At 43.6% G+C, this 20,587-nt stretch overlaps 1 protein-coding gene across 6 annotated transcripts in view; it reads left to right on the plus strand.

The window, feature by feature from the left end:
• MKL1 (megakaryoblastic leukemia (translocation) 1) overlaps positions 1-20,587 on the plus strand; it is a 99,626-nt gene that overhangs the window by 60,989 nt on the left and 18,050 nt on the right. For 5 of the 6 annotated variants that reach the window (XM_021384518.1, XM_021384535.1, XM_021384526.1 and 2 more), the window contains one exon: positions 8,388-8,453. In XM_021384518.1, coding sequence (XP_021240193.1) covers positions 8,388-8,453 — 66 coding nt within the window. Of the gene's footprint in view, positions 1-7,095; positions 7,175-8,387; positions 8,454-20,587 lie in introns of those variants that run through there. The other variant, XM_021384543.1, reaches the window with a different exon arrangement.

Here is a 20,587-nt window from a genome sequence, read left to right on the forward strand (position 1 = left end):
ATAGGAGGTAGTTACGTATTTATTGTCTCATGATGCTGGTGTGTCAATTTTAGGTAGACCTTTCCACCTAGGTATTTTGTTACAGGTCATCCTGCTGGATCATGCATGGTAGCCAGATTACATAGATAGGGGTATGTGCCTAGCTATTCACACCCTTGGTTTTCACCTAACCAGTATTTCTGAGACTAAATGATTTAACAAGAACTGATACCTTGCACAGAAAGAAAACCCACTTTTCCTGTTGATGAGCTTGCTGCACACTTTTACATGTTGCGTATTTCACTAAAAACGCCAGGTTCATTTGTCAAAGTCCTATTTTAAGTTTCAGTGAGTGCTGAAATAGGCTATTAGGTGTGGGCTGTTAGTGTGGGCTTCTCTGCGTTAGATAGAAAGACTTAATGTACTAGCAGTAATACATGCATCTGACTTAAAATGCTAGTAAGAAAACAAGGCTTGCGTTGCATTAAAAAGCAGTGAGTAAAATTGCATTAACCCCCTCTAAATTTTATGGGATTGCAGGAATTTAAACAAATTAGGAAGGAAGAATGTAAAGGCAAGTGCTGTAAAATGCGCAGCAACTGCTAGTGTTTATTTTAAACCAACATAAAAAGAAATGTGCAAGATTTGGTGTAACTTCTGGATTGCAGTAATAATAAAGTTGTGCATCTATTCAGTGTCGCGCATGCGAGCGGTACCTGCGTAGTAAACGCGTATGTAAAATTGAAGGCTGAGATTGTAAACTTCTGAGTCTATGGACTGGTTCTTTCTTCCGTACCTGAACATTTCACCACTCTAGAACTGCAGTGCTGACTCGAGCCTTTCCGAAGCACCAAACAGGAGAAATTATTCTGTCCTTCCTAGAGGTTAGATCACGTTAAGTTGTTACGCTTCTACCATGCTACTGCTTTTGTCTCTTTGGTAATGTTATGTAGTCACAAAACTAGAACTGCTGTACTCACTGCTGCCATTTAGATGGCTTTGCCTTCTAAATATATCTTAAAATTTAGATTACTTTGACTACCGCATTGTGTCAAATCTGATATTGAAGCCTCAAAAATGACCTGGTGAGGTAGGTGCTGGCTTGTTCTTCTGTGCTCGACGGTGTGAGCAAGCAACCTTGTGGTAGTGTGTGAGGATGGAGAAGATCCTTCTGCTGTATTTGCTTCTGATCCCATGATCTTTTGGGACCAGTTTCTTCTGTTGGTTGGGATCTTTGATTCTGCTGCATTAGTGATATCAAAGAATCCATATTAGTGTGACTCCACTAAAAGAGTTAATGCCTCGTGACATGGACTCATTAAAAGATAATAAATGCAAGTATTTCCTCATACTTCGAAAAGATTTTGAAAGATTATTCCTATTTCATATTTATCTTTCAATGGCATCTTCTCATCTTTCAAAGAGAGCATCGCCTTGTCGCTGAATTCTGTTTCTAGCAGCCCAAGCCAGGCCTTTGGGCCACCGCCGTGCAGGATGCATCTCGTCTGTCAGCGGGCCTCTGGGGGCTGCATGTCATGGTCATGATCCTATACAATCCAAGAACATTTTGAGCTGTAAAAACTTACAGAAACTTTGAAGAGAATGATTTTATCAAGAAACCAGCTCTTCTTGTCCTCAGGGTGAAAGCTGGTTTATTTTCTCTCTTCCTTCTCTTTGTGTTCTTAGTTGTCCAGCTGAGATGCCCAGACTCGTGCCTTTTCTATACTTCTCAGCTGCTTTAAAAAAGCTTTTTGAAGTGCTGGATGAAAAAAAAAAAAGCACTAGTGTTGCATGACCCACATTGCATCCCTCGATTACTGCTCGCCCACCTACTGTGAAATATTCTGAATGTTGTAGCTGTGGAGGTGAAGGATCTGTTCTGTCCTTTTGAGAATTGTATTCCTTTTCCGATCTGTACAGCGAGTTGTGTGCCCAAGAGAATACAAAAGGAAAGGTGGTTGTGAGAAAGGTTTCAAGTCCTCTGTACTTGAAGTGCCGCTGAAGTTCAACCTCCTGGTTGGCCTTGTGTCAGCGTGCATCTGTCCTTGAGCAAGCGGAGCTGGGTAAGGAGGTTGTCAGCATTCATAAATACTCACCCAAATTGTATGAGACACCTGCCCACCTAAGCATATTGCAGCTGGACGTGCTGATTGCTCTAGTGCTACTAAGAAATCTGCTTTCGTCGTTCACATGACCTGCAGCAAGGAACCACTCGGATCCTGGTTTTGTTTCCTGTTCAGGAGGTGCAGCCCAGACATCCTCCTTGGCTGCAGAGATATGGACCTCATTCCTGCCTCGCATGAATAGGAGAGCACAGTGTGGATAGAAACTGATGAGGTATGCCTCTAGTGCAGGAAGTCCTTGTAGCAGTTTGAGAGACTTAACCAAATTCTCCTTCTCGCCCTCTCAAACCCCATTTTCACCGTAGTATGGTTGCTAAGGAAGAGATGAGGAAACTGCCTGCACTTTAATAGCAGCTGTTGTTGCTGCAGCAGAGAAAAGAGGTAGTGAAATGTGAGATAATCTCACATAGTAAAGAAATAAACTTCTGCTTAACTGTCCCTTTGCTCAGGCTCGCTCCAAGCTGTTCATGTAAATGCATCCAAACGAACCTAATTGCATGGATGCTGTTTGCAACACCAGTGGCTGCTTGCAGGCTGAGGATCAGCTGTGCACTCTGCTGCTTCTCCTTCACCCCACAGAGGGACGCGAATTTTTGGCAGCCCCTCGCCTGGGTAGCAAACTGCCATATAATCCCTGCAGTTTGGGTGTCATTTACAGTCTGCTTCACTTAAATGCTTCTCTGCTAACTGCACAGTCTGCTTAAATGCAAAGCCAGCGTGTGTTTCCTATCAGCAGTTAGTGGATTAAAACGCTGTTAGCTTCAGAAAATTGCCCTTAAAACAGGCCCCAAAGTTGGCTTTTCTTTGTTGGCACCCAGCTTTCTAGCAAATTCCGTGCCATGGGCTGCGTGTTGCCGACTGTGCAAAAGGCAGCTCTGAAAAAATTATCAGCCTGAGCAACTTGAGAGCTATTTTCAAAATTCATTTTGACCGTTGTATACTCGCTCATTGGCCGCAGACTGTTAGAGCTGTCATCTTTTATAGCTTCTTGTTGACACCACAGAAGGTTCTGTAATACAGAGCACCCTTTGCTGCCTCAGTCCAGAAGGGTTTTGCCATTGGGGGTGGGCAGATACTGTTCTTGCTGGTGTCTGAACTAGGATGTAATCTGGCTTCCCCTTCAAGTATGGAAGGGCTAATAATGCAAGTCAGCCTTTGTTTTGTAAGCAGGCACAGCCCAAAAAGCGCTGAGACCATTTGTGGTGCCAGGGGAAGATTTTCTCCCTACATCTCCAAGGGATCAAACTTAGCCATAAACTGAAGATACAACTTCCATTGAAACCAGTGGTTGATGTGCTGTGTAGTCCACAGCTGCTGGTCAGATGTGGATATTTAATGCAGGAGAGGCTAGGAAAAAATTCTTAATGTGATTAGAATGGCTGCTACTGGCTGAGGGATGACTGAAAAGGGGCTTTGCCTCTCAAAGCTGTGGTTACGTGCTGTCATATTGAAGTTAGCATTACACAAATAGCCGTGATGGTTTTCCTCATCAGCTATCCCATGCCATCAAAGCCTTCTTGTATTGCTGTATATCGCAGTCGAGCTGGTTGCGTACTGGCTGTTGGTTTGGTGTGATGGCGTTACCATGGGTTGTGTTCAGCTGTCCTGGGAGTGGGGAGGGTGCTGCAGCGCTGGGTTCTCACATGGGGTGTGCAGAGGTGCTGAGCACTTACAAGTAAAGCACCGTGACCCGTTACGAGCCTTAAAGTACACGGTTTGCTTTTCACTACTTTTACTTACGCTTGCACTTTCCTCAGCTTAGATAATGAGGTTGGGCTAATTTCACTTGTTCTTTACTAGTTTCTCTTTCCAGTTCCAATCGCATGACTTATCGATTGGGTTGCAAGGAGGAATTTTTATGTCGGGCAAGCTGCTTTCACTGACTTAGAAAGTCAATCAGCGGTCTCCACGAGCGTCCAGGCAACCAGCCCGCATGTAGCTCTGGTCTCCGTGAGCCCTGTTCACTCCATTGCTGCAGCGGGCTGCGTACTCTGCCTGCCCTCACCTCGCGTAGGCAAACTTCAGGGTCTGTGGGGTTTTCTTAGGAGAAAAGGTTTGGCAGAAATGGGGATACTGACTCTTGGGATTCATCGCGCTCAGGGCCTCACCACAGGCTCACAGCCTCACGCCTCTCATTGCCGGGTCGCAGACAACAGGAAATGCAGAATATATTTTTTTTAATTTGTTGTTGTAAATCTGTCATGGTATGTGACATAGGCTCTGAGTATTTTTTTCTCCTAAGGAGTGGAGATGCAGAGGCTGTGGCCTAGTTTCAGCAGTCCTGCGCACACTGTTACACATGCAGTGTGCTTTAGAAGTTGACGGGCTTTCAGGTAGCTATACCTAAGGGCAGGCATGCTGTTGCAGATTTAGAAGGCAAGCTGCAAAAACCAACTTTGCTCATCATAAATATTCGTTCTTACTGCTGCTTACTGCTGAAGCACCCCGGTACTACGGCTGGAGTTGTGTCGTACAAGTGTCTGTGTGCGTGCGGGCTCTGTATGTTGCCACCAGCCATCAGCAGACAGTGCCCTTGAGTTCGGTGTTCTGCAGTTGCATGGCAAGACAAACAAAATGTGGTCACAGCTTGCTCTATGTCTTGAACAACATAACTCAGTAGCAGCATCGTCTCTTACTACACAACCGCATAAGTGTTGTTCTACCTCTCTTCTAAAGGGCTGCCAAGAGTCCACTGTACCATCTTCCAGATGCTCTGGAACCATAGAATCGTAGAATCATTTGAGTTGGAAGGGACCCTTAAAGGTCATCTAGTCCAACTCCCCTGCGGTGAACAGGGACGTGTCTTAGTAATTCTCAAAAGAGTCCATTAAAGACCTAGAAGCCTTGTCCAAATTTAAGTGTATTTCAGAACCTGTCATGCTTGTGAAAAAAATCAGTATTCCCATTTTCTGGTGCGAAAATCATAGAAGAACACAAAGCTTACAAAACGTTACATAGACACGAGTTTGATGAGAGAGGTGAGTTATTTTCCAGCCAGCAGATATATGCTCTTCTTTGTATGACCTGATTCATTCCTGACTTGGAAATTAATTTAAAGCTTAGCTGTGGGGTTAAAGGAAACAGAAGGTGGTTGGTTTGTGATCCAAAGACTTGCACTTGGTCTGTCTTTGAGTAACTTTGTAATTCTCTGGTCATTCTAGACCCTTGGCTGAGCTCCATGTGAAACAGCCTTGGATTGGTCCTTGGGACATCTGTTAATCTATATATAGGGTTCACACACTTGCACACGTAAACAGGTGATCTCCTAAATATACAAAATGGTGTTTGGAACTCCAAGTACTTATTTAAGCCAAATGAATTCAGAAGTGAACTGAATTAATCCTTTTTTGCCCTCCTCCCGAAATAAACTGTATTGGAAAAAAAAGTACATTCTGTGCCGATTATAACTTCTGCTTAATATGTATGCATATACATTCACTAATCCCAGGCATTGCTTAATAGATATTAAAAATATCCAGAAAATGACCTTTTTTCCTATTCTTTGGTTTGGTCCTCTTGACAATTGCTACTTCTTGCTGTGAAGGGATGTGCTGTTTAAAAATAATAGGTGCAAGAATGAGTAGGGAAAAAGGGTAGTGGATGGTAACTGATATAGAAGAAAGTTATATTTGGAAAATTCATAAGGGAAGCTGAAGTCAGGAAGGGATTTTTGAGCTGTTTGTGAAGTGTGTGTCTGGCTGGCTGACACTGATTTCTAATAAGTCTGGTAGCAGTGGGGAGATTTCAGAGGAGTGAAAGAGAAGTAAAACCTTGCATTGCTAGTGAAAAAGTGAGAGTGAGTAACTGGAGGGTGATCTAATATCAGTTCCAGGGGGAAAAAGCTGTGGAAAATTTGATAATCTAAATAAGAGCAGCGATATAATCCTATTATGCAGCTTTTCCATTTTAGGAGAACAGGTCTGCTCAAGTACAATTTTGTTGTTTTGATACTGGAAATTTGGTTTCCAGGGGTTTTGCCTGGGTGTAACAGACTTCTGTAAGTTCTCTAACATAGCGCAATATGTTTTAGTTCCTAAAAGTATCTTTGAATGTAATGAAATAGCGCTGAAGTGGTTTAAGAGCTGCCTGTAATCAAAGGTAGTAGAGGAGAGTTTCTAGTTGAGATCAGCCTGGCGTGGCCTGGAAACAAGCACTGCTAAAGATGTGGAAGGAACAAAGATTAGTGAAGGCATAAATGATCTTAATGATGGTATTAAAAAAAAAGATAATTTAGGCAAATGGAGACAGTTGGATGAAATGTGCATAGCTACAGCTGTGTACACCAAGGAGCAGAAAACGCCGTCTGCATCTGAGTGGGAGAGCTCTTCTCTGAGTGTCCTAGCACCTGGGGGGGAAAGGTGGGTCAGCTGAGGAGGTAAGTGATGGTGATAGCTGGGACAGTGTGGAAGGGAAAGGGTCCTACCCGATAAATAGCAGAGTGCCAAAACCAGCTGACAAATACGCTGCTAGATGTGTAAGCGGGAAGAAATGAGTAATACTGAGCTTATCTGCACGTAAAGCTGGGGTGGCGGATGCTATAGGTCTGTGCCTTGTCGGTGTACATTTAGTGAGATGTGCTAGTTTAGGGTATAGAAATGAGCCCCCCCAGATGGCTCAGGAGTGGAAAAAATGCCACATAGTGAGAGTTACCTGGCAGGGCTGAGACCGCTTGCAGGAGGATGAGGTCTTGCCTCCTCTTCGAATTAGTGCTAGCAACAACCCAGCCGTGCAGGAGCACTGCTGAACCCCCTGAGAAATCCTTTGGCTTAAGAAGGAGAAGAGACGTAGCTTGGTTGTATGCTGTATGCAGAAGTGCCTTCAGATGTAGGAACTGTAATCACACTGTTGTAAACTTCAAAAAAAAAAAATGAAAAAAGAATGTCAAGAGCCAATGGAAGCTGGAGCTAGGCAAGTCCGGCCTAGCTGAGGTGAGGATGATTAGCCACTGTGCAAGCAACCACAGAAGAGATGGGATTTTCATCTTTTGTCAACTTCACATGAAGACCAGATGCCTTACTGGAAGGTGCAGCTCAATTTAATGCAAAGGGCAGACAGAAGATTTAAGGAAACAGGTAAAATGGGCTGATGTATGTAAGTAGGTGAAGTGCCATCTTCTGCTTATGTTTTTTGATCTCTGCTTTAGGGCGTGTACAGTATAAATTTGGGTGTAGTGTAGGAAATGAACGTATTGGACAAAAAGAATACTTAAGAAAGGAAGTATAAGGGTTGTAATAAGATTGTAGAGCAGTTTTGTTCTCTGGTGGTGCTGCTGCATTTGTGTGGACCTCTCTAATGTGAACTATACAATGTGAACTTGAAAGAGAAATTGAAGTTTGAAACAAGGAAGATGCCATGCCATTCATAATGTTTTATCTTGAGTGTGCTTAGGAGCTTGGGCTTGACTGCAGCTGAGATTCAGTGTCTGTTCTTTCAGGTCGTCCTAAATCGATGCATATGATGTGCGTGTGTGTTCCTTTGGTTTTACAGGGTCCCTTTCGTATGGAAGTTGTCTTTGACCATTTGTAAGGACAACTTCTACAATTTTGCTTTGGTTGTATAGTTTGAATGGAAACTACTGTTAAAATCTAGCTGCTGAAATTATGAGTAAACTGGTCATTTGCATTTGAAAAAAATAGGTAATTGCGTTGTATACAGGTAATACATGTATTCTATTGCACTCCAATAAGTAGAAGACATTCTACTTATTCCTTCTGCTGTGGGACAAGGACACTTGTAGAGATAGCCATGATATTTCATTTTCATGAGATGTTTCTGAAGGTGAAGGAATCTCTGAGTTGAGGAAGGAAATTGGTCTTGTAATTTAGAGAACCTAATGACCCATAATTTTCTCAAATCAATTTAATCTGCACAAAGTAATTTGGGTTTTTAGGAGTCATTAGCAGTTGGAGTGTCACTGTTTTTATTGGAGCGCTGTCAGACAGTGTTCTTCTGTTTGTTTTTTAATATTAATGGTTTGAAAGACCTTGATGCTCTAGAAAGAATTGAGAAACAGCCCTGGCTCTGCACATTTTTATCACCCTGCCAAGACCCTTTGCAACTTCCTCCCCTCGTTACCCACAGCAGAACACGGAAACCTCGATGCTTGCAGCCACTTCTGCAATTGCAGCGGTGCAGGGCAGTGTGGTGGGAGGGGGTCTGCTTGTTCTGCTGCTCGCTGGGGCCTCGGCATCCAAAGAAGAAAACAAGATGCACTTGAAAATGTGTCCTCGATTGTTTCTTACACTGATGGCTTTCCTTCTCTTCCCTGTCTCTGCTGTTGTGCAGTGCTGCAGTTGAAGCTCCAGCAGCGACGCACACGGGAGGAGCTGGTGAGCCAAGGGATCATGCCGCGTAAGTATCACTTCAGCTCTTTCTCTTGATGTTTTTGTGCTTGTTTTTGAGCTGAGACTGGTTTCACATATGATTTGAAAGATCTAATTGTCCGTTTCTGGGTGAACAACATCATATATAAGGGCCCCACCCAGTTCCACCCAACTTTGTCCTTGGTTAGTACTCTAAGTATGGGGCCACCTTTGATACCGAGGAGCAGAGCAATGGCTCCAAGTGTAACCCTACCCCAAAAGAACATTGGTGTTTGATTGTAGCAGAGACAAGTCTCCTGGAGACCATGCTGTTAGAAGTGTCATATATTCTTGATGCATGCTGGTAATCGCTCTTCTAACAGGCTTCCTGCCTTTGCAGTTTCTGTTCTTGTTTGTCAGCTTCCCAGACCTCCGAGGCAGCTGCAGCTTTGTATGTTCATATTCCATAAACTTGGCCCAAACTGGCAGTGCATACAAGATGTTAACTCAGGAGGAGCCATGTTTTATGTTTGTAGCTAGAAAACAGGACCAGCAAGGGACCTATGGGCATCAACAAGTTCACTTCCTGCAAGGGAAGGCAAAATCTGCAGAGCCGGAGATCTTCTGTATACTTGTCTGGGTGGGCACATTGGATGTCCCTGAATGAAAAGCTTTCATAAATTCATGTCAGGTTAGCACTGGAGAAAAAAAAACATTTTTGTTTTGCTCCCTGCCCTGTTCCATGTGCTTTGGTACCTCTGAACTAAATAATATGTAGGTACCAACTTGAAGCAAGACCAAAGAGCAAATGTTGAGTTCTGCTCAGTTTCACTTCACAGCTTCAGTAGAAGGCAATGGCTCAGGTGAATGTTTTCTTCTTTCAGAAGCTTACCCCTTCCCCATTTCACACACCTCGAGGACAATATAGTAAAAAAATTCCTCGTGCCTTCTATTTCTGGGGAGCACGTTGTAATATGACACAGCAGCGTGACTTAGACTTTGGTAAAGCCATAAGGTTAGGCTGTCAGCTCTCTCTCTGAATGAAGAGAACCTGTCAGCACCACTCTGTCAGCTGAAGCGGCTCACTGGGAGGTAGTGGCATGCTCGAGATGTTTCTGGGCTCCCTGTTTAAAATTCTGTTACCAAATTAAATAGGAAAGATTGTCCTGTCTAGATATAGTACATCACGCCTATCTTCTTATTTTTACCCGGAGAATTCAGATACATGCTTCTGCAGAATGCGCTTGATTTTGGAAGAAAGACTGATGTCCTGGTGGCTGCACGCTTTTGTTAATGCTTCCCAGAAGAAAATATTCCTAAATGTTCTTGACTTATTTGTGGTCTCCTGCTTTAGGTGGATTGTATACAAATACTTACTAGGTTTTGTTCAGTACTGGCTTTCTTCAAGGTGTTGCTGGCCAAACTTGTGATTCCTGAGAGGGGTCTGTTTTACAGGCCTTTTGAAAATGAGGCTCTTTCAAGTAATTCAAGTAAGGCACCCAGAATAATTAGTCAGTCTTAAATTTGCTTAAAATACAGCCTAAATAACAAGTCTTTGCAGACTTGTACCCTTCGTTGCTTCATTTGTCTTGTACGTGTGAATTTTATGGCAGACTAAAGAAGAATGCTCAATGAAGTATCATTGTGAAAATATTGGCACCACATAAAAAGGTTCTTTCTGCAATTAAGAGAAAACATTGTAGCAGATCTGTTGTAAACATGATTTGAAATTATTTCCCTCCAAGTCATTCTGTCATTTACCCATACCTACTAACTGGAAATAACCACACACAGGGAAATGCTTAAAACATTATTTGTCTAGGCCATTTTAATGAGAAGATCGATGTGAGATAAATTGAGGTCCTTAAAGCAAAGTCCAATTTCAACCAGAGAAGTACAGGAGATGACTAAGGACCGTGTTCCTGCTGAGGGCATCTCAGCTTCACAACAGCTTTGCTCCTACTTTCCACAGTTCAGAATGCTCTTTACTTACCACTGGCAGTGCGCAGGTATCTAGATAGATAGAACGTGCGTTCTATCATGTCCCTATCCTGAACACTGTCTGTCAAAGCATTTAGGAACTTAATCATGTTCCCATCATCGGCTACAAAGCATGGCTATACCAAACCCCAACCCTCTCTCTTGAGTTCATTACTCAGAAAACCAGCCCTGCGCAGCCCTCTCTCATGTTTTAACAAAAATTAAAACTGGGAATCCAGAGGATGGTGTGGTGCTGAATGAAATGAGCTGGCACACTCCGTCCACAGGAAATGCTGGTTGGCTTCTAGCTTCTTGTTTCCATTTGGAGAGCCTTTACGCTTTTGAAAGAGTTGTGGTAGTTGTGATTGTATCTCCAGTAGCCTTACAGCTTTGGTTGGAAAGGGGCTTTTGAAGTCAAACTCCCGATTGAACCTGCCTTCTGTACCTTGCTTTGCTCCACAGAAAAATCCTAGAATTTGAGAGTTGTGTTACATTGGGATGAAGATGAACTGAAGGATATTCTGCCTGTGGCTAGCACTCATTCAGTCCATGGGACCAGAGTAGAGCTCATCTGGCGCAACACCTACTGTTTCACTATCACATATAGATAGGGATGTCAGTTCCTCAACATCAACTGGTTTTCTTGGCAAATTTGTGTTTTTTTTTAAATGCTATCCTAGGCATTCATTAAGATTTAGCATTTAATTAAATTCAGTACCTGGATCCTGTCACCAAGCAGACCTGCAAAAATCTATGAACCAAATATGGGGGAAGTAAAAGCTTTGTTTCACATTACAGGCTATCTGTTGTGCAAGCTCACTTTGGTACCTCTGGTTCTCCTGAATGCAGTACAAATCTTATGTGGTGTTTGAATTCAGCCTGTGAGTTGTAAACAAGGATTTGTATTTCAGGCTTCCTTCCACACAGGGCTCTTGGACACTGAGTGGGAGAACACATTTTGTGGAACAGTTGATGCTCACAGTAAAGAGCCAGGGAGAGTCACACCGCTCCTGCTTTGCTTGTTCAGAACAAAGCTGGGAGTTGCTTACTTTGTCCCCATGTGGAATTCTGTTTATATGGTAGAAAGGCAAATGTATCAACATTTTTTTTACCAAGTACACTTAATCTCGCTTGAGTAACCTTTCCAGCCCACCAACCACACAGCAGGGCTATGCTTCACTAAAGAATTAGTGTGATGTAGTTAGAAATAAAACATTTATAAGCAGTGACAGAGGATTCAAAATAATTGAGTTTAATGCTTCATTAATTCCTGTTACTCTTGTTATCACTTTATGTAACCTTCTACTAGCAGTAGGACTCATTAGTTGAAGACGAAAATTCAATAGCTCCCAGAGGAAAGAATTGATAACTAAGTCTTCATCTGCATGACGTACCCATGATCTGAGCTAGGACTGTACCTTGAAACAAGGAGAGTTTTCACACTTATTCAGATTTTGGCCTATTTTCTGTCAGTGACAACAGACAAGCTCTTTTGACTATTTGCATTTTTTTTTTGTAACTATGCAGAAGTGATTTTCATCTTACTCCCTTAAAATGCAAACTAAACAAAAACTGCTGGCTGTGCTCAACTCTGCGCTGTTATGGTGCAGAGCAGTCGGATGCCGTCCATTTTTACAGTGTTGAATTTAAAGTTTACAGCTATTGTAAGTATTTTTGTGAGAATTAAATCTTCAGTTTTCTACTCTCAAAAAGAATATTTAACACAGCAACTAAGATACATCTGAATAGAAAGACGTGTGGGAAGTGTCTTCAACTAAAACAGCAAAAAATTTAAGAGGAAAGGCATTTGGCCAGTGTAGCAATACTCTGCTTTGCAAAACATGTTGTGCTTTTTCTGTTTGTTTTCTCTTTCTGTTTTAAAGCTTTGCATACTCCTTGTTTTATCGATTGGGATTGTGATCTTTGGCTTCTGCCTGCAGACATAAAATAGAGCCAAGCAGGGAATGCCGTCATGCAGCACAGTCCTGTCCTAGAGCTGCTGTTGTGACCATTAGATTCACCTAAACAGATGAAGCAGAAGAAGAAAATTGTTTCTGGGAATGTGCTGTGTGTTGCTCTGTAATGCTGCTTTGTGACTATGTGCAAGGTGCCTCAGGCACTTTGAAAAGGGCATTGTGTGAGCTTGAGGAGGAGGTAACATGTGGCACAGGTCAAGAACTTCCAGGAGCTTCCCTTTTGTCTCAGTGTACTTGGTGCTCGCCAGTTTTTGCACTTGCATCCAAGTGCTCTAATAACATATTTGGGTTCTGGGACACCATGTATGCAGAGTATATGAGTGGATGGAGAAGGATGGTTAAAAGAAGAAAACAATGCTTTCCTCTCCAGCATACAGTACTCAGCTCACGTCCTTGTCAGCTTACTAATTCCTGCTGGCAATTTGGAGTTTTCATCCCATGAGCCCTCTTGTACATCTACTGGATCCAGTACTGGTTTGTAATGTTTTGTCTTCTCTTGCCACACCAACTGTTCAGTGCAAATCACTTCTTAATTGAAAGTAGAGCCTCCCTGATGCTGCATGGTTAGAAGGTAGCAGTTGGAATGGAATCCCGGAAGGATGGGGTCAGTATTGTCTTTCTAATTGTTTTTACAGGCCACAGCCCTGAGGTGTTTCCATGCTATGGGTGTGCAACATTCGGGTGCAGCTTTCTACTCAGACTTGCAGCCTGTCAGTTACTTGAGTGAATGTTGGTAAATGAGACGTGGGCATCCTGTGCTGCTGGGTTGCAGACTCTCCTGAGGAGGAGGTGCTTTAAATCTGGGCCTCACCACCCTCTGAATAAAGTATTTCTCCCAAACACCTAACCTAAATCTCTCCTTTTTTAGTTTAAAACCATTCCCCCGTGTCCTCTTACAACCTATGTAAAAAGTCAGTCCCCTCGTGCTTATAGACTCCCCTCGAGTATTGGAAGGCCACAAAGAGGTCTCCCCAGAGGGGAGCTGAGGGGGACGAGTCCTTTGTGGATATTGTCAAATCCTGATTCTTGTCACAGGCAGTAGAACATACTAGAATGCTGTCAAAACAAAAGACTTCCCCTACCAGCTTTTAAAATGTTTTACCAGTGTTACTTGTTAAATAGGAGCACCTATTGGTGTAAGTCAAGGAAAGCAAAGGTAGCAAGCTGTAAGAACATATACAGTAATCTAAATGTGCTGTATTTTTCACAACAGGAAATGTTCTGCTGTTACACTGATGACTTCAGGTGCAATTCTTAATGCCTCCGCAGTATTTCATCTCCATAATGGCTGTGATAGAAGATGAGCTGCCGTGCCTGGGCAGGGTTTTACTGATTCAGAAGGGTTGCTGTGTGGCCATTTCTGGATTGTTGTGTGTTCTATTTGAACTGCAGATAAACCGATTGCTTTAATCCCCTGAATGTGCCCTTCCTGCTTTGCGTTGTCTGTGCTGTGTATGAGCTCCGACATTCTGCTGCTGCTATACACATCAGGACTTAGAAATGATGTTCCTTGTATTTTTCGGAACTCTATTTAGAATCACAACAACACACAGTTATACTTCCCTACCACCCCGTATCAGCTATTCTGCCCACCAGTGCTGCTTCTCTCCCCTGCCTTTTTCCACAAAACAAGCTGAAGTTGTACTTTCACATAGGATAAGAAGTTCAAAGCAAACACATGGACTGTATCATCGCTCCCAGACTTTTTAAATAAAATGCCCAAACCCATCAAGCCTTGAAGATATAAAAATAATAACTTTTTAAAGTACTCCTCTTAATCTCTGAAGCCTTGTATTCCCTGGTTCATTGTGTATAGAATGAAATCTGAAGTGCAGAGGGCAGCGAGACTTCTGCAGTGCTAGATGCCATGCTCTGAGAGCGGGACTGGAGCACCCAGAAGGTATCGTAGACCAAACACTGCTGTGAGGGCACGTCCAGCTGGATTTCTGTTTGTGCCGTGTCCCACAGAAAATCTGGTTTTCTTTTCATTGGATCATTGACCCACAGCTTATCTCCCAGGTTCGCTGGTTCACTGACTTGGATCTCTTGAAGCCCGGTTTCAAAGCCTTGAGGCTTTGTAGAGAGAAGGGAGCCTGTACTGTTAAGCTGAGAGCCTCCTTGTGAGAGGCCTAATAACTGCACCTGGTCTGCTTATCTTCTGATAGCTCCATATGTTTGTTTTCAATATGTTTGTATCATCTGATTCATAAGACTCAGTAGGAAAGTTTATCGTGTGAGCAATGGAAATGTGCTGTCTGACCTTTCTGAAGCTGCAGAAAGAAAAGTCTGTGCTGAGGGTTTTGACAGGCTGCATTTTGTCCCAGCTCCCTGCAACAATCAACTATTAAACTCTACTGGTTGTTTGCTAAGATGCCCAATAATTCAGGGAGGTAAAACCTTGTATGTCCTGTAATTCTTTCTCCTTCGTTTTCCTTCTGTCTTTTTGGATTAGTTCATTCTTGTTAGCTGGGAATGATCTCCCCTTTTTCTTCTCATTGCCCCGTGTCTCCACCAGCCTTGGCACTCTGTAACGATATCAGAAGAGTTTGCAAAGGGAGGTTGCCCAGCCAAGAAGCAGGCGTAAAGTCTGGTCTAGGAGTGGATGAATCAAAGGGTTCCCATTTCCTCTTCGGTTTGGGCATGGAATAATAACTGTATTGAAGCTTTCCATTCTTTTTTATTTTTCAGTTCAAGATTTCAGTAATGTCTTTTGAATGCAAAGAGTTAACGGGGATGCACAGGGTGATCTGTACATTATCAGTGTTTGCTGTACATGTTCTTTGACATGAAGCCGTAGCAAGTCACCCGGAGATCTGATAACTGTTACCATGGGTGACAATTTCCACTTTGCTCCTGGAGAGGGTAAGGTGTCTGAGAAATGACGCATCTCTGTTAAGAGTTTAAATTAACTCACATTTGGGCCTTGACAATTTTGTCGAGCTTTCTCTGAATTCCTTCACATTGGCTTTGACAAGCAGGCTCTTCACCCTGTTACAGCTAACACAAGTCTTATCCTTCTGCTGTATCTTAAAGGAGCGGTGGCTTTGCCGAGCAAACCAAGTGCCTCACAAGTGTTGGTGCAGGAGATGGGGTGACACTACAAGGCAGGACTTCTTCTGCTCGACTTCCACAGCACGTGGCCTTTCTTCCCCTGCCATGTCTCTAGTGACTGGAATAGCTCAGCGACAGGGAAGTCCCCCTAAGGCCAAAGCTCTGTAACTGTGATGCCAGGCTTTGGCAGTGCTGGCAACAGTAATGACGTGGGAAGGAACCCTTCTCCAACCCCTGTTCACTCTGGGATAAGAAACACAGCTGGTAATGACAGTGATACTATTATTGAAGGGTGTCACTGAAGGGCAAAGCTGCTTTTATGTGCGTGCCAGAGATGCATCTCTCACCTTCCTAAAAATATTCGTATTGTTTCTTTTATTTTTCTTTTCTAATCAATCTGAACTTTGCATTTTCTGAGTTTATAATATTTGAAGGTTTGAAGAATCACAGCTTACCAGTTGTGTTCTTACCCTTACAAGGATGCTCAGCGTTTAGCCTTAATCCAGGGGCTCTTATCCACGCCAGGACTATGAAATCACCAAGGATTCTCAATTATCATCAGGTCTGTGTCCCAAATGTGGAATTCATGGGAGTTACATGAAGACAAAAGGGTGCTGATAGAACGCTCTTTCCACCACCTGTGTACTCCTCCTCCCCTTTCATATTCTTTCAGCGTGCTGCTCCATGATATCGCCCCGCAGCAAGATGACAGCTCCTTCTGTGCATGTGACCCAGTTTTTGAATACTTTTGTCTTCCGTGCTTTGAGAAATGTTTATTGGAAGGGAGATGAAGATGAATGGGAAGAAAATGCCAACTGCCTTGATCCGTGGTTCAAGATTTGTGGCATACCAAACACCAAAAGCTACAGGGTGGGAACCCCACCCTGAACCGACAGAGGAAGTCGTGGAGCACATTTGCAGCTCTTTATCTCATCTTTTTACGAAAGCATACAGTAAACAAGAGATGGAAACTAGAATTTGGTTCACAGCAGAGATGAATAGCAGCTGCAGCAGTAGGCCTTGCCTTTGTGAATTAGTCTGAGGTTGGTTTTGGATGTGACAAGAGATTCTCTTAGTCATAGCAAAGAAAGGGTTTAATTTTCCTTTAGGAGCCAATCTTGATTCAGCCTTATGAATTTACCTGTAGCCTCTCTACAAATGCTGTATGTCTGACCAGCTGGTTTGCACCTTGCTGTCTCCAGTGAGCTTGGTCTAGGTATGGAGACCAAGGAAAGCCCACTGGCTGTCAGACCTGATCACTGACTCTGATTTTAAGATCTTAACCTATTGCAGAAGGTTTTCCAGTGTCTCCTCCTCCCTAGACACTTGAGCTATGAAGATCTGGGAAAGATTTACCTTTCTTTCTATCCATTATTTGGCTTCTGCAAATCTTGATGTGTTTTGTCAACTGCAGAAGCTAATGCAGTGTATGGCCACTCTGACCTCTTTTTCTCAGCAGCTGGTTCAGACCCCTTCCTCTGCTATGTTTCGTTCTTAGAGTGGTTCTGATTTTGGTTCTGATTCCACTTATTTCTCACAGTGAGTAAAAGGAACTCAAATATCTCCATATGACTGTCTTGGAAAGCTTTGCAAGGCTTAAGGTTGCTTTTTTATGCTGCTGGGTAAACCTTGAACAGAAAACATTGGAACCATTTTGCCTTTTTGTCTCTACTGTTACACTGGATATTTGGATTTGATTTGGGTTTCACACAGAATCACAGAATTGCAGGGGTTGGGAGGGACCTCAAGAGATCACCGAGTCCAACCCCCTGATAAAGCAGGTACCCTACAATAGGTCACACAGGCAGGCTTTCAGATGGGTCTTGAATATCTCCATAGATAAATATCTCCATATCTCCATATAAATCTCCAATTTATAAGCATTAATCAGATCCCCCCTCAGTCTTCTTTTCCCCAGGCTGAACACCCAGGTTACTCTCAGTCTTTCCTCATATGGGAGATGCTCCAAGCCCTTAATCATCTTTGTGGCCCTCCTCTGGACTCCTTCTAGGAGATCCCTGTCTTTTTTGAACTGGGGAGCCCAGAACTGGACACAGTATTCTAAATGTGGCCCCACCAGGGCAGAGTAGAGGGGGAGGATCACCTTCTTTGACCTGCTGGCCATGCTGTTTGTAATGCACCCCAGGATCCCATTGGCCTTCTTGACCACAAAGGCACACTGCTGGCTCATGGCCAACCCGTTGCCCACCAGGACACCCAGGTCCTTCTCTGCAGAGCTCTCCAGCAGTTCAGCCCCTGACCTGCACTGATGAATGTGGTTATTCCTCCCCAGTTGCAAGACTCTACACTTGCATTTTGAGTTACCTTGTTTACTGTGACACTTTGCAGCAACATCTCCCATTACTCACATGTCACTATCTTCAAGTGCAACTTGGATGGAGGGAACGCCAAAGTTATGCATTGCCATTCTGGACTCCATATCATAGGAATTAATGCATTGGTTTGAAGCAAAGATGAGTGATTTCCATCTGTGCTTTGTACAGAAGGGCATTTATCATCAGAGGCAGTCCTACGTAGCTGCAGCTTAACTTTGGGATCAGACGGAAGGCCAGCAGTTCAATGCGGAGCTCCAAGAAGCCCTTTGTGGAGCAGGGAGGAGGCACATCATGGCTGCATCACTCATCCCCAGGGAGCTTTCTCCTGGTAGCCAAGGCTGTGACCTCAAAGACAGTAATGCAGCCACGTCCAACCCGTGGGCCTCACGCAGCCCGGCACAGCTCACACTGCGGCTGCCCCGTGCTGTAAAAGCGGCAGCTCTGCCACACTGAGCGCCCGGCCCTGGGCACACACCCATCGCTCACCAACACCAAACAGCAGTGTGCTATTAATGCTGTGTCAGCTGAAACTGGGGCACGGGCAGAGCGTGGTGCAGTGCTAACTCAAGCTGGGGCAAATAACATGATGCGTTTGGATACATTGGCTAAACACAGGCCCGTGAACAGCAAAAAGTATGCAGCCGTGCTTTCTGTTTTGATACAGGAATTTGAGAGCATGTTTCAAGATTGCTGAAAAAAATCATCAATTTTTTGGTACATTTGCGATTCTGTTTTCAGCTGACATAAATAAATGACCTGTGAGTTTTCAAATGGAACGTATACAGTTGCAATCAGGTACTCAACTCAAAGAAAAATCTGATCATGTCTGTTTACCAGTAAGTAAATGAAAGTAATGAAAGTAATGCCTCCTGTTTTATGATGTTGGTCCATGAGACAGATGTTGGTGGTAAGGCAGTGGTTATTGAACCTTCCCACCAATATTCTATGACATGTTGTTGCCATGTGACAGAGGGCAGCAGAGGAGCAGTCTGACCAAATGTGTTTGACGTGGAAGTGCGTGTGAAGCAAAGGTGTATCACTGAATTCCTCCATGCCTAAAAAGTTGCCCCCACTGACATCTGTTGATGCTTGCTGAACGTTTATGGAGACCAAGCAGTAGAAGTGAGCACAGTGAGGCGGTGGGTGGTGCATTTCACCAGTGACAACAGTGGGTCCCCTCTGCTGGTGCAGATGAGCGTGGCATGCAGGCTCTTGTTCATCACCAGTAAAAATGCATAGCTAATGGTGATGATTTCATTGAAAAATAGTGTTTTGTAGCTGAGAATTTTCTCTATCAAACAGAGTTACTGTGCTCGTTGTAGCTGTTGTAGTTTCCATGAAAATAAGTAGGAGGCATTACTTTCAGAGCAACTCCCACTGCCGAACAGGTTTTTAAACCCAGCTTCTCAGTTCTGACTTTGGCTGGCTGGGCAGCTTCTGCTCTGTTTTGCTGACACAATTATTTGTGGAGCTGGGCTGTAAACGAGCATACCAGTCCGGGTTAAAATAACTCTTTCAAAACAACTGTGATCTGAGTCCACAAAGTGCTGTCAGCGTAACTGAGGGCTGGTGTGTTTTGTCCCAGATCCAGGTGCAGGAATGAGTGATGAGGGCAGAACATGGAAACTCACTTTGTTGAAGATGAAAATACGAATATATCATTTATAAAGACAAAGGAAAATGTGAGCAAAAGGGGTACCTAATGGGAAAGGTGCATAGGGGGAAATCAATTCAGCATTCTTGAATATCTCAGCAGCTGAGAAATACTGAGGAGGTGGAAATCTATCAACAGCTAATAACTGTGATTGTAGTTTGGCAAGATTTCTGCCTCTGGCAGCACTTTGTTCTCATCAGGAGCTCACCTCAATTTTGGTATAGCAAAGTTAGCAAGGTTGGCCATGCACTCAGCCAGATCAAGGATTCAAGCCATGCTAAATAGCACCTGTTTGGGGCTAAGCACATGCCATGGGGAGGAAGCAGCTAATTTTTGTGGCTGTTGCCTAGTATTGCTCTTGGCATGGTATTGTTGCCACTGGAACATCAATGGAGAGGCAGAAATGAGTGGGATGTGGTGTGTGGGGAAGAAGAGGTCAGTCCTCAGGCTGTACCCACCACTGGAATAAATGTTCCTCCCCAGGAATTCATGATGTATCATGCCTTCTTTCACTTCTTGGGTTTAGTAAGGTGCTTGGCACGGGCTCACCTGATGTTTTAGTGTTGGGACAGCTCCAAGCTGTGTGCAAAGTTGGTGAGAAAACAGCACTGAAGTAAAGGCTTGATGTCATATGGGGAGGGTGAGCTCAGAGGGGCTTGTGGGTGAGGTGGGGAAAAAGAAGATCCTTGGCTGACACTATTCACCATCTTTAGTAACTCAACTTAAACAAGGGAATAGTGTATGTATTATTTAAGAATGCGGATTAGAAAGCTGGGAGGACAGGATTGGGGTATTGCAGTATTCTGGAGAAGCTGAGAAATAAGATGTGGGAAAAAAAAAAACACAAAGAAAAAAGGAGAGTTTCAGCCACTGCCATTGAGTCAGTGGTGTGAATAGAGGATGGAGAATCCCGGCTAGGCAGCAGTTCTGCAGAAGAGGATGGGACACCTCTCATGGTTTGTGGACTGAGCACAGCTGAACAGCGTTACGTGTTTGATGTGCACACACAAGTCAACCGGACTGAGACATACAACTGAGAAGTCTTATTTAATAATCATTCAGCTGTATAAAAAACCAGTAAAGCCTAGTTGGAATATATACCCAATTTTGGACACCGTGCTTCAAGAAATATCCTGATCAGTTGGAAGAAGTCCAGAAGAGAGTAAACAAGCAAAGGTCTGGGAAC

This window comes from Numida meleagris, chromosome 1, assembly GCF_002078875.1.
Source record: "Numida meleagris isolate 19003 breed g44 Domestic line chromosome 1, NumMel1.0, whole genome shotgun sequence".
Classification (NCBI taxonomy): Eukaryota; Metazoa; Chordata; class Aves; order Galliformes; family Numididae; genus Numida; species Numida meleagris.